This window comes from Mesoplodon bidens (assembly GCF_964165515.1).
Source record: "Mesoplodon bidens genome assembly, chromosome: 2".
Lineage (NCBI taxonomy): Eukaryota > Metazoa > Chordata > Mammalia > Artiodactyla > Ziphiidae > Mesoplodon > Mesoplodon bidens.
In genome coordinates, this window is record NC_138177.1 from 178461427 (window position 1) to 178474171 (window position 12745).

General features: G+C 39.8%; 1 protein-coding gene across 1 annotated transcript in view; it reads left to right on the forward strand.

Moving 5' to 3' along the window:
• MTOR (mechanistic target of rapamycin kinase) overlaps positions 1-12745 on the forward strand; it is a 121365-nt gene that overhangs the window by 21591 nt on the left and 87029 nt on the right. The window contains exons 15-19 of the mRNA XM_081220781.1: positions 630-719; positions 841-933; positions 1639-1773; positions 2007-2136; positions 3526-3776. Of these exons, the coding sequence (XP_081076907.1) occupies positions 630-719; positions 841-933; positions 1639-1773; positions 2007-2136; positions 3526-3776 (699 nt within the window). The remainder of the gene's footprint in view (positions 1-629; positions 720-840; positions 934-1638; positions 1774-2006; positions 2137-3525; positions 3777-12745) is intronic.

Consider the following 12745-nt stretch of genomic DNA (forward strand, 5'->3'; position numbering starts at 1 on the left):
CAGACAGAGACTGGTACTTTCTCTCCAGGATGTTTTGGGATGATGGGAGTGTTTCGGTGCTCACTGGTACACTGAACAAAGTAGATAATTTCTTTGGTCCCAGGCTCACAGACAAGGGCCACATCAAGCACCCTCAGTTCAAGAATACCAGGAATCTCACCAGTTGCAGGAAAGGGCTCTCCTTCTAAGAGATAAGATATGATGTTTCAAGCACCTCATCCAATGTGCTTGGAGAGGAGAAGTAAGATAGCGGCATAAAGTAGCTCCCCCAAAATGAAGAAAAATTGAGCTTTAAAATCTGAGTCAACCTTCAAGTCTACGTTAGACTTATGTGAAGTCTTTCACAACTTATGTGAATCTGGGTACATGATCACACAGATACAGTTTAGAGAAGGCATGGGAAATGTTTGTAGATCATGGCACTTCCCAGTTCCGTCATACGTCAGGCTTGTGTGCAGTATGGACAAAGGCTTAAGAATCCACATTCCAGAGGAATCCTGGATTCATAAAGCCTTAGAAGTAATTTATCTATGACTGAGATGGTCTCTTGGGTGAATTTTGCTTATGTGAAAAAAAGTTTTCTAGTAGACTCTAACCAGCATTCATTTTCTCATACCTTCTTTCCATAGGCTTTAATTTTGAAACTGAAAGATCCAGACCCTGATCCAAACCCAGGTGTGATCAATAATGTCTTGGCTACAATAGGAGAGTTGGCTCAGGTAAGGGGACAACTGCTTTTTCCATAGGATGGGAAGAATTATTTCACCTCTAATGAAGTCAAAATACTTCTTAATGCCATAATTTCTAATGCTATCTACCACTTCCTTTTTCATTTTGTAGGTTAGTGGCCTAGAAATGAGGAAATGGGTTGATGAACTTTTTATTATCATCATGGACATGCTCCAGGACTCCTCTCTGTTGGCCAAAAGGCAGGCGAGTACCACTACTTTGTGTTTGAGAAGGATAGCCCCCATGAGGCCAGGGACCTCGTCTCTCTCAGTCACCTTAGTGTGCCCAGCCAGTAATGCCTAGCACTAGTAGGTACTCAGAAATATTTGTTGACTGAGTAAAAAGAAGAAAGACTTGGAGCTAGAATTAGCTTTCATCCTGACCCAGAGTCACTGTCAGTATCAGGGCTGACCAGTGCCATTTCCTCTAGACAGAAAAATAAAAAAAATGCAGGTCATCTATCAGAGCCCCGGCCCCTAAAGGGAAACAGAGAGTCTTGGCCTCTGGTTGTGGAGGGAAGCGGAGCTTCAGCTCACCCTCCCCCGGCCCTGGCTTCGCTTTGGTCATCGAGGTCATTAGGTGACTAGACTGAAAGTAAGAACAACCTTAATTTCCTTTTGAGTCCGATTTCTCCTGTCAATCATCCGGGGTATAGAAGAACTATATACTTCCTGAGAAAGGCGGGACTGTTCTTTACCTTTGATCCAGCGATTGTTGTGTGGGTTTGTAGCCTTGTTTTTATGTCCCAGCTCTCAGGATTTTGGTTTATGGTTAGTGCCTTTACTGGGCATTCTTTTCTTGTAATAGCCTCTAACACTTTGTTATAACCATTTAATGAAGAGTACGGAGTATGCTTTCTTTTCTCTCTTACTGGTGCTACAAACCATGTGATCTTTTTTGCCTGTCCAGGTGGCTCTGTGGACCCTGGGACAGTTGGTGGCCAGCACTGGCTACGTGGTGGAGCCCTACAGGAAGTACCCCACATTGCTTGAGGTGCTGCTGAATTTCCTGAAGACTGAGCAGAACCAGGGTACACGGCGAGAGGTAGGAAACACCGCAAACTTGGTGTTTAAAGACTTTGCTGGGAGAATGGAGAGACGTTTGCGTCATTAACATGCCCTGACAGTACTGATGCGGCTTCCTGTCCCTCTCCGTTTTGTCCCTGTAGCTGGTTGTGCGATGTGAATTGGGCATCATGGAACATGAGTATCCATGAGAGCTGTGGTAGTCGGGTGCTGCGGTGAATGTGTTCTTTTCCCCTCCCCTTTCCCACGCAGGCTATCCGTGTGTTAGGGCTCTTGGGGGCCTTGGATCCGTACAAGCACAAAGTGAACATTGGCATGATCGACCAGTCCCGGGATGCTTCTGCTGTCAGCCTGTCAGAATCCAAGTCAAGTCAGGATTCCTGTAAGTTGAGGAGAACCTTGAGTGGCTTGCCAAGTTCTTGCCTCACTAAGCCCTCACTGGCTGTGTTTAGAAAGAGCCTTGGGCTGGATAACTGTGAAATTATTGCATATTGACTCACCTCGTGACTTTTGAATGGAACGTCAGTAGTTTCCTCTTGAGTCACGGCAGGGGCGCTGCTTCCCAGTGTGTCCAGTCTTCCCGTTTGTCCAGGTTCTTTGTTAAAGGTCAACAGGCTATGTCTGTAGTCACTCTTTGGTGCTGATGAGAGAGACGTGAATTATCACCCCATCACCCTTGTTCATCTGTCATTCTTTGTTAGTGCATCTTTGATGTTTTCTATTCCCATGGCACCCAAGGAGGAAGAGGGTAGAATTTATTCTCCCTGTTTTAATTGATAGGGAAATCTGATGCTAAGGCTCAGAGGGTGTGGAAAAACTAGTAGCAATCAGGATCCAGGGCTCTTTCTTCCATCAAGTGGTTTAGCCGTAGAGCTCCTTTGTCTTTAGATAAGTAGCCTAAGAGATTGGGTAGGGTGTGGGGATGCAGGCTTAACCCAGTGTCCATCAGGGCAGGCATAATTCTCAAAGTGTGAAAGTTCAGTAGTGGTTCTCCCATCTAGTTCAGCAAAATGTTATTTTCCCCAAATAAAATAATTTGTTTCTGAACTCTGTGGATGGGATCATACTGCTTCCAGTTTGTTCTGTATATGAGAGAAGTGTGCCTGCAATGTTAATCCTGTCAGACCCACAGCCTTCGAGCAGAGCCTGAGCCACATCCTCCAGCCTTTCCTCTGTCCTCAGCAGTGCCAGTCATCCAGTCTCTTGGATGTTCTGGTTCTTAGCGTCCTTATTGTGCTGTTAAACCTCCACCCACCCGCATACCCTCCCCCCCTTCCCCCGCCTTCCATACCCTCCTCCACCCCCAGTCCTTGAGATCCTTGTTGTTCAGGTCAGGTAGCATTTGTTGTTAACTTCTCTGAATTCCCTAGGGGAACCAAGCAGCTGCTGAACAGATGTTTGCCTAATTTAATCCCCTTTATTTTCATTTGGCGGAGTAACTTTTTATTGATGGTTTCAGCTACTGAAGTTGTGAACTGGAATGGTAAGAAGCTAAATTAAACATAGCAATTTAAAGAAAACCCGTCATGTACTGTGTTAGGCTTTTGTAGTTTAGATAATAGACAAGCCAAAAACTGTTTGTCCTTCATGGTGAGAGCCTACTCACTGGCTCCTAATATACCTGGTATCCCCAATGGTGTTAAGAGTATAGCAGGCAGAGAGATACGAATGCTGGTGACCATCAGGAGGTTTTTTTGTTTGTCGGTAACCATGCTTCGTACAAAGTCAGAGTCATGTATAGCTCGTGATCCTCACCTTTGTTTGGTCCTAGCTGACTACAGCACCAGTGAGATGCTGGTCAACATGGGGAACCTGCCTCTGGACGAGTTCTACCCAGCCGTGTCCATGGTGGCCCTGATGCGCATCTTCCGAGACCAGTCCCTCTCTCACCATCACACCATGGTCGTCCAGGCCATCACCTTCATCTTCAAGTCCCTGGGGCTCAAGTGTGTGCAGTTCCTGCCCCAGGTCATGCCCACATTCCTGAATGTCATTCGAGTTTGTGACGGGGCCATCCGGGAAGTAAGTGGGTAAACCCCCAGCCCTTGCTCCCCACTGCTCCCTGCTCCATGCTCCGAGCCACGCCTGCATGCAAAGTCATCTGTGCCCCAGCTTCCTAATAGTGTACTTCTGCTGGCCGTTATGCCTAATGCCTTTCCTCCCCCTGAACTTCTAACACCTAAGTGTACAGGTGTAATCAGTTCAGCTCAACTTCCTGTTTTATACCTCAAAATGGCTAAAAGATGAGTGGCTGGAGGGGAGGCGGGGGGACAGTATTGTTATTCTTCGTAATCTACTGTGCAGTCCAATAATCTGGTGGAATATCCCACAGTGGATTTCTGGTTGCTTCGGCATGATTGGATTTAAGTCAAACGCTTAGTGGGAATACTACAGAGGTGCAGTTACAATGCTTCATAATGTCAGTTTGTCCAATTATTGTTGGTCCTAAGTTTGAGCACATGGTGAGGTTGGTATGTATCAGATATCTGCATTGTAAAGTTACCTTTTTTCCTTAGTCATTAAGTAATGTGTGGGGTGATACTTTGAGACTGTGTGACTGTCCTATTCCCCAGCTACCTTTGACCCAATGATTTTAGCCACCATTGATGATCCTTGCTGGAATCAATTATCACGTTGGTTGCAAAATAATGACTTTTTTAAATTTATTTTTGGCTGTGTTGGATCTTCGTTGCTGTGTGTTGGCTTTTTCTAGTTGCGACGAGCGGGGCCTACTCTTTGTTGCGGTGTGCAGGCTTCTCATTGCAGTGGCTTCTCTTGTTGTGGAGCACAGGCTCTAGGTGCGTGGGCTTCAGTTGTGGCTCATGGGCTCTAGAGCGCAGGCTCAGTAGTCGTGGCGCACAGGCTTAGTTGCTCTGCGGCATGTGTGATCTTCCCCAATCAGGGATCGAACCCGTGTCCCCTGCATTGGCAGGCGGTTTCTCAACCCTTGCGCCACCAGGGAAGCCCCTCCTTCTATTTTTAATAGCTGGCATTTTTCTGTAAAGAAGAATTTCCCCCTTTCCCTCCCTCTTTCTCTCTCTTGCTCTCTCTCTCTTTTTTCTTTTTTTTTCTCTGAACCATAGAGCACGCACAGTGGTTCTGTGATTACCATACCTGTACCACTACCAACAGCGATCCTACTGAATACAGTTCAAGGTGGCTTTGCAGTTCCTACTATTCTTAGAAAGTATTCCACAAGGTGTATGATCAGAGTACTGCGTTTTAAAGATCCTGGAATTAATTATTTTTTCTTCTGTGATTACATACTCAATTTGAGGTACATTCAGAGGAAATAGTATTTTTTTTAGAAAGTATATTTTCTAATTTTCTGCCTGGAATATACAAGCGCATTTTATTTTTACATAATCAACCTCATTGAATTCTTATTAATTCTAATAATTTACCTGTAAATTTTCCCAGGTTTTCACTCTAGCTAATCATATAGTCTGCAGAAAATAAAAAACAGTTTTGGCTTTTTTGTTTTGGTCGGTAAAGCAGTTGTTACTTTTCCTTACTGCTTTCCTAGGACCTTCACTGCAGTGCTGATTAGACTCTGTGATAGTGGAAACTTTTAATCTTGTTCCTGATTTTAATGGGACTAGTGTTAAGATTTCATCACTAAATATAATGTTTTCTGTAGGTTTTTTTTTTAATCTTTATTGGAGTATAGTTGCTTTACAATATTGTATTAGTTTCTACTGTACAGCAAAGTGAATCAGCTATATGAATACGTATATATCCCCTCTATTTTGGATTTTTTCCCATTTAGGTCACCAGAGGGCACTGAGTAGAGTTCCCTGTGCTATACAGTAGGTTCTCATTAGTTATCTATTTTATACATAGTATCAGTAGTGTATATATGTCAATCCCAGTCTCCCAATACATTCCACTCCACCCCCCTTCCCCCTTGGTATCCATACGTTTGTTCTCTACTAACATCTTTATTGGAGTATAATTGCTTTACAATGTTGTGTTAGTTTCTGCTGTATAACAGAGTGAATCAGCTATACATATATCCCCATATCTCCTCCTTCTTGCGTCTCCCTCGCACCCTCCCTATCCTACCCCTCTAGGTGGTCACAAAGCACCGAGCTGATCTCCCTGTGCTATGCAGCTGCTTCCCACTAGCTATCTATTTTACATTTGGTAGTGTATATATGTCAGTGCCACTCTCTCACTTCTTCCCAGTTTACCCTTCCCCCTCCCCGTGTCCTCAAGTCCATTCTCCACGTCTGCGTCTTTATTTCTGTCCTGCTCCTAGGTTCATCAGAACCATTTTATTTTATTTTTTAGATTCCATGTATATGTGTTAGCATATGGTATATTTTTTTTCCTGTTTCTGACTTAACTTCGCTCTGTATGACAAGTCTGTAGGGCCACAAGGGTTATAAATGTTCCCTTACAGTCTTATTTGCTAAAGAGTTTCTATCATGAATGCGTATTAGATTTATCAAATACCTTTTCTTTATCTCTTGTAATGATCATTTGGTTTTTCTCTTTTAACATGTTAATATATTTAATTACATTGATATATGTTTTAATGCTGAAGCATCCTTGATATCTTGTATCAAAACCATTTTGGTTATGATACAGTTTTTTAATACATTGATTTTATACCTAATATTTAATTTAGAATTTTTGCATCTGTATTCCTGAGTGGAATTAACCTGTAGTTTTTTCTTAAAACTATAGGTTCAAAGATCTGTTTAGCTTTTCTGTTTCTTCTTGAGACAGTTTCAGTCACATTTTTCTAAGAAATTATTTGTTTTATCTAAGTAATAAACCTATTGGCATGAACTTGTTCACTATTCTTTTACTTTTTTTTTTTTTTTTTTTTTTTCGGTACGTGGGCCTCTCACTGTTGTGGCCTCTCCCATTGCAGAGCACAGGCTCCAGATGCACAGGCTCAGCGGCCATGGCTCATGGGCCTAGCTGCTCCGCGACATGTGGGATCTTCCTGGACCAGGGCACGAACCTGCATCCCCTGCATCGGCAGGCGGACTCTCAACCACTGTGCCACCAGGGAAGCCCTGTTCTTTTACATTTTAATTTCTTGCTAGAGATTTGTCATCATATTTTTCTTTTTCAAAAAACCAACTTTTGCCTTTGTTTCTCTTATCTCATATCTTTGTTTCTGTGTCATTAATCTGCTCTTTACTATTACTTTCCTATTTTCTTTTTTCTGCTTTTTTAAAAAAATTATTGTTTGAATATTAGCTCATCAATGGAGGATCTTTCTTCTTGCCTAAATGTAATCTGTTAAGGCTGTAAATTTAACTCCAAGTATTGTTTAATTGCATTTTAAAACTTTATTGAGATGAAATTTACATACCATAAAATTTACCCTTCTTAAGTAAAATTCAGTGATTTTTAGTATATTTACAGAGTTGCAACCATCACTACAATCTAATTTTAGAAAATTCCCATCACCCCAACAGAAACCTCCTACCCATTTGCAGTCTTTTTCCATTCCTATCCCAACCGTAGACAACCACTAATCTACTTTCTGTCTCTGTAGATTTGCCTTTTCTGGGCATTTCGTAGAATTGGAAGCATACGTAGTTTTTTGTGTCTGGCTTCTTTCACTTTTGAGATTCGTCCATGCTGTAACATGTGTCAGTAGTTCATTCCTTTTTTATTGATGAAGAATAATGTAATATTTTCATTACTGTTCAGAAATAAGTATTTTCCAATCTTTGTTATGATTTCTTTCATCATTGCGTTATTTAGAAGTGGATATTTTAATTTGCAAACATGGGATTTTAAATTTCTTTCTTGGATATCGGTTTCTAACTTAATTGCCTTGGGTTTATGACTCTTTGATGTGTGCTGAAACTGCCTTAACTAACAGTCTAATGCTTGATTGTTTTTGCTTAATATTTCCTTTATGCTTGTGAATGGGGTGTGTTTGCTAATGTTTTACACAAGATTTTACATATGTTAATTAGATTTGAACTTGCTGTGTTCAAATGTTTTGTATTGTTAATATTTGTTTGCTTAATCTATCAAGTACTGAGAGAAGTGAGATAAAAATCTCCTTTTATAATGATGGATTTATTAATTTCTCATAGTGTAGTCAATTCTAGTCAATTCTTTATATTTTGGGGATTATATTTTTAGGTGCATACACATTTTAAATCATCATATCTTCCTGGTAAACTGAATCTTTTATCATTTTACAATGACCCTTTCTATCTTTAATAATACCTTAAAATTTATTTTGCCTTATGTTAATTTAGCTATACCAGCTTTTTTTGGAGATGTATGTCTTTTCTTATCCTTTCACTTTTTTTTTTTTTTTGGCTGTGTTGGGTCTTCGTTTCTGTGCAAGGGCTTTCTCTAATTGTGGCAAGCAGGGGCCACTCTTCATCGCGGTGCGCAGGCCTCTCACTATCGCGGCCTCTCGTTGCGGAGCACAGGTTCCAGACGTGCAGGCTCAGTAATTGGGGCTCACGGGCCTAGTTGCTCCGTGGCATGTGGGATCTTCCTAGACCAGGGCTCGAACCCGTGTCCCCTGCATTGGCAGGCAGGTTCTCAACCACTGCGCCACCAGAGAAGCCCTATCCTTTCACTTTTGACTGTCTTATGACTTTTTGCTTTAGATGGGTATTTCATAATAATATATATAATAATATAGCTAGATTATCTTTTTAATCTAATTTGAAAATCTTTGTCTTTCCATCAGTGCATTCAATCCAATTACATTTATTGTGATTGATGATAAATTTAGGTTGATTTCCATCATCTTACATCGTGCTTTATTTTTGTCCTACTTTGTGTATTTATTTTCTTTCTTTTCTGTCTTTTTTGGGCTTGATTGAGCTTTCATTTTCTTATCTTTTGCCCTCTACTCTTTGGCCACTTTTAATTTCATTAAACATTTTGTAATGGAATATTTTAACCGTAACAGATAATAGACAATTTATATCAAATTCTCATACTCATCAACAATTATTTTATCAGTTTGGTTTCATCTTGTTACCCCCTACCCCCCCCGCCCCCCACACACACACTTTCTTTCTGGGGTATTTTAAAGCAAATTCCAGATAACATATTATTTCACCATTCAATTCTTTTTTTCCTTATATAACCACAATTACGACACCTACAAAATTAATGAAAATTCTTTAATATAATCTAATACCAGTCCTTCTTCAGATATCCTTGTTTGTCTTAAAATTTTTTTTTACATTGGATTATTCAGATCAGAATCCAAATAACATGGCATTTGGTTGACATGTCTAATTCTCTTTCTGTATCTTCTCCCTTTTCCCTCACTGTTTTTCTTTCCGTGCCATGTGTTTGTGGAAGAAACCAGGTCAGTTGTCCTACATAATCTTCCATTCTGGATTTGGCTGATTGTATCTTCAAGGTGTCTTTTAAGTTTTTTTTGTAAACCGGTTAAATTTAGAGGCTTGATTAGATTCAGGTTCTGTTCTTTCGGCAGGAAATACTTCATAGGTGGTACCATATACTTCCTATTTCAACATTTAATAAGCAGATATTTTCTAAATGATCCACTTCTAGTGATGTGAAGGTTAACCAGAGGATTCAGGTGCTGTGATTCTGCGTTCACCATCAGCCTTTCTCCCAGTCATTTTATCGTTTATTGATAATTGTTTCTGAGAACCATTATTTGAATAGCAACTGCAAAATGGCGGTTTTCTAATTCTGTTATTCCTTCTGGATTTATAAACTAGAAATCACCTATAAAGAACTCTGTGTCATCAACTCTTTAGTTAATGTGATGGATAGTTCGTGCAGGAAAGGCAGAATAAATGCATGATTCTTTCCTTTTATTCATCAGTTTTTCAGATTAATGAATCAAGTCCCTTGCAACCTCTTAAAAGTAACCCAGGCACCCCCCTCGAACCCCTGCCATTTTTTGGAGTATCATTAACAACTCATGGATATCTGTCCATCTATCTAGTGTTTCTATTCATTGAAGACAGTCTTCTTTTAATGATCTAATCATCCCACTCAACCTGGCTCTATGTTCTTTTAACATTGCCCAGTAATCTTAGTCTTTGATCACTTTCTTTCTTTCTGGCAAAAAAAAGCTATTTCAGACTTAGCAAGTATATTTCACTCAAGCCTAGACATAGCCACTTCCAAGGAGCTATGGTTTCTTCAAGTGAGAGATGGAACTTAGAGACTGCAGTTTGTGTGCTAGGGTGCTCATTGCTGCTGGTGTGTCATTGTTTCTAGGTCTTCTCAGTGAACAGAACTAGAAATATGTAATAATTTTTAAAAAGGAAAAAGTAATACATAACTTAATACTGATATTTCCAATTCAGATTTAAGATTAAAGAGTTTTTACTTCTTTGATTTTATACTTGTATCTCTTTTCTGTTACACTGAAAACCTTGATTCCTTGGTTCTGACGTCTCCGTAATTTCTTGCTTTATCTTGCAAAATATATGTATTTTTGTATACATATAAATAGTGTATGACCAGTATTAGTATTAACAATATGAGTACTGAATGCAGTTCAAGGTCTTTTGCTATTTGTTATTGTTTTTAGGATGTGTCTTGTTGGAGATATACACCAAGATACTGTGTTCAAAGGCACTTGAAATAATTCTTTGAGTGATTGTGCAACCAACTTGGTTTTTAGTTAAACTCATTTGTTCCTCTTTATTTTCAATTTTTAGAAATTTCTTGTGAGTTTTTCTAATTTAACTTTCATTCTAGTTATGTAAGACGTTAGCATAACTCAAGAGTCAAAACTATAAAATAAGATATATTCAGCAAGGACTACTAGCTTCCCTCCCCATTCTTATACCTTGTTTCTTCCTTCTTCTATCATTTACTATTGCTGCTATAACAAATCACCACCAATTTAGTAACCTGAAACAACACAAATGGATTATCTTACAGCTCTTTAGGTCATAAGTCTGGCATAGATCATACCGAACTACAGTCAGGGTGCCATTAAGACTGTGTTCCTTTCTGGAGGCTCTAGGGGGAACCCCTTTCCTTGCTTTTTCTAGCTTCTAGAGGCTGCCTGCATTCTTTGGCCTCCTTCCTCCATCTTCAAAGTCCGCAACATTGTATCTCTTTGACTCTCCTTTTTCCCTCAAATCTTTCTCTCTGAACATAACCAGGAAAGGTTCTCTGCTTTTAAGGACTCCTGTGATTAGATTGGGCCCACCTGGATAACCTCCCCATCTCAGTCCTGCTCCCTAATCACATCTGCAGAAGTCCCCTTTGTCATGTAATAGTAATTTATTCACAGGTTCTAGGGATTACGACATGGACCTTTTTGGGTACCGAAATTCTGCCTACCACACTTCCCCCTAAGCTAACCAGTTTTATCAGTTTTTAAATTTATCTTTTCAGTGTTTATTTTTGAAAATATAAGGAAATATATTCCCCCACCTTCCTTCCTTAGAAGAATAACATAGTATAAACTTTCTGAATCTTACTTTTTTCCACTTTCACAGCAGCATATCCTGGAGTTCATGCCATAGCAGTATAGTGAGAATGTCTTCATTCCTTTAGAGGCAGTTGGTACTTCATTGTGTGAACATGCCACAGCTATTTGACCAGTCCCTATTGATGACTGTGTTTTTCCAGTCTTTGATATTTAAAATAATCCTGCAGTGAAAAGCTTTGTGTATACATCATTTTCACCTCTATTTCTTCTTGTACTTAAATGGCTTCACCTTTTACACTTAGATCTTTGAGCTCTTTGGAATATGTCCCAGTGTACAGTATGAGGAATGCATCCAATTTTATCTTTTTCACCCATAAAAGTTGACTTGCATACCTTATTTAACAAAGTCTGAAATTAGTCATTGTCTCCATCCTTTCCCTGAACAATATACAAAACTTAGAATGACTGATCAAAGTATTATATCTCCCTTCCCTCTTATGTTATTATCTAGTGTCACTTTTTTTAAACTCCAAATTAAATGTTACTGTTATTTTATGCAGACAGTTTTTATATTTATCCCTTTTGCCACTTCATTTCTGTGTCCTATCTCAGAGCTTCCTCCTAGGACCATTTTCCTTCGCTCTAAGGCAAATTCTTTTTCTGAGCATCCATCAAAGTAAATGCTCTGTTTTTGTTTATCTGAAAAAAATCTTTATTTCACCCTCTCATAAAATCTTTATTTAGCTGAGAATACAATTCTGGGTTCTCCTTCAGCTGTAGATATTATCCCACTGTTTTCTGACTTCTTTTGTTGCTGTTGAGAAATTATGATTCCTTTTCATGTAATCTCCCTTTTCTCTATGGCTGTTTCAGATCTTCTCATTTTTTTGGTCATCCTGAAGTTTCACTATTGTAAGTCTAGATATGCATTTCTCTTTCTTATCCTGATGGGGATTTGTGGGCTTTCTGAATGTGAGGATTCCACCCTTCTATTTTTTCCTTCCAGAATTAGATTCAACACTTAGAGCTTCTCACTCTGTCCTTAATGTCTCTTAGTTTCTTATCCGTGTTGTTCATCTTTGTCTCTCAGAGATGTATTCTGGATATGTCTTCACATCCATTTTCTATTCACTGATTCTTTAGCTATGTCTTTTTGACCTGTCATTGAGTTTTTAGTTCCTACTACATTTTATAATTTCTAAAGTTATACTAGGTTCTTTCAAACATGCCTAGTATTTTTGATAGTATCTTGTTCCTTACTCATTTTTTTAAAATTTTTATTTATTTATTTATTTTATTTTTGGCTGCATTTGTGTCTTTGTTGCTGCATGCGGGCTTTTCTCTGGTTGCGGCGAGCGGGGGCTCTTCTTCATTGTGGTGTGCGGGCTTCTTACTGCGGTGGGTTCTCTTGTTGTGGAGCACGGGCTCTAGGCACACGGGCTCAGTAGTTGTGGCCCACGGGCTCTAGAGCGAAGGCTCAGCAGTTGTGGCTCGTAGACTTAGTTGCTCTGCGGCATGTGGGATCTTCCTGGACCAGGGATTGAACCTGTGTCCCCTGCATTGGCGGGCGGATTCTTAACCACTGCGCCACCAGGGAAGCCCCCTTACTCAT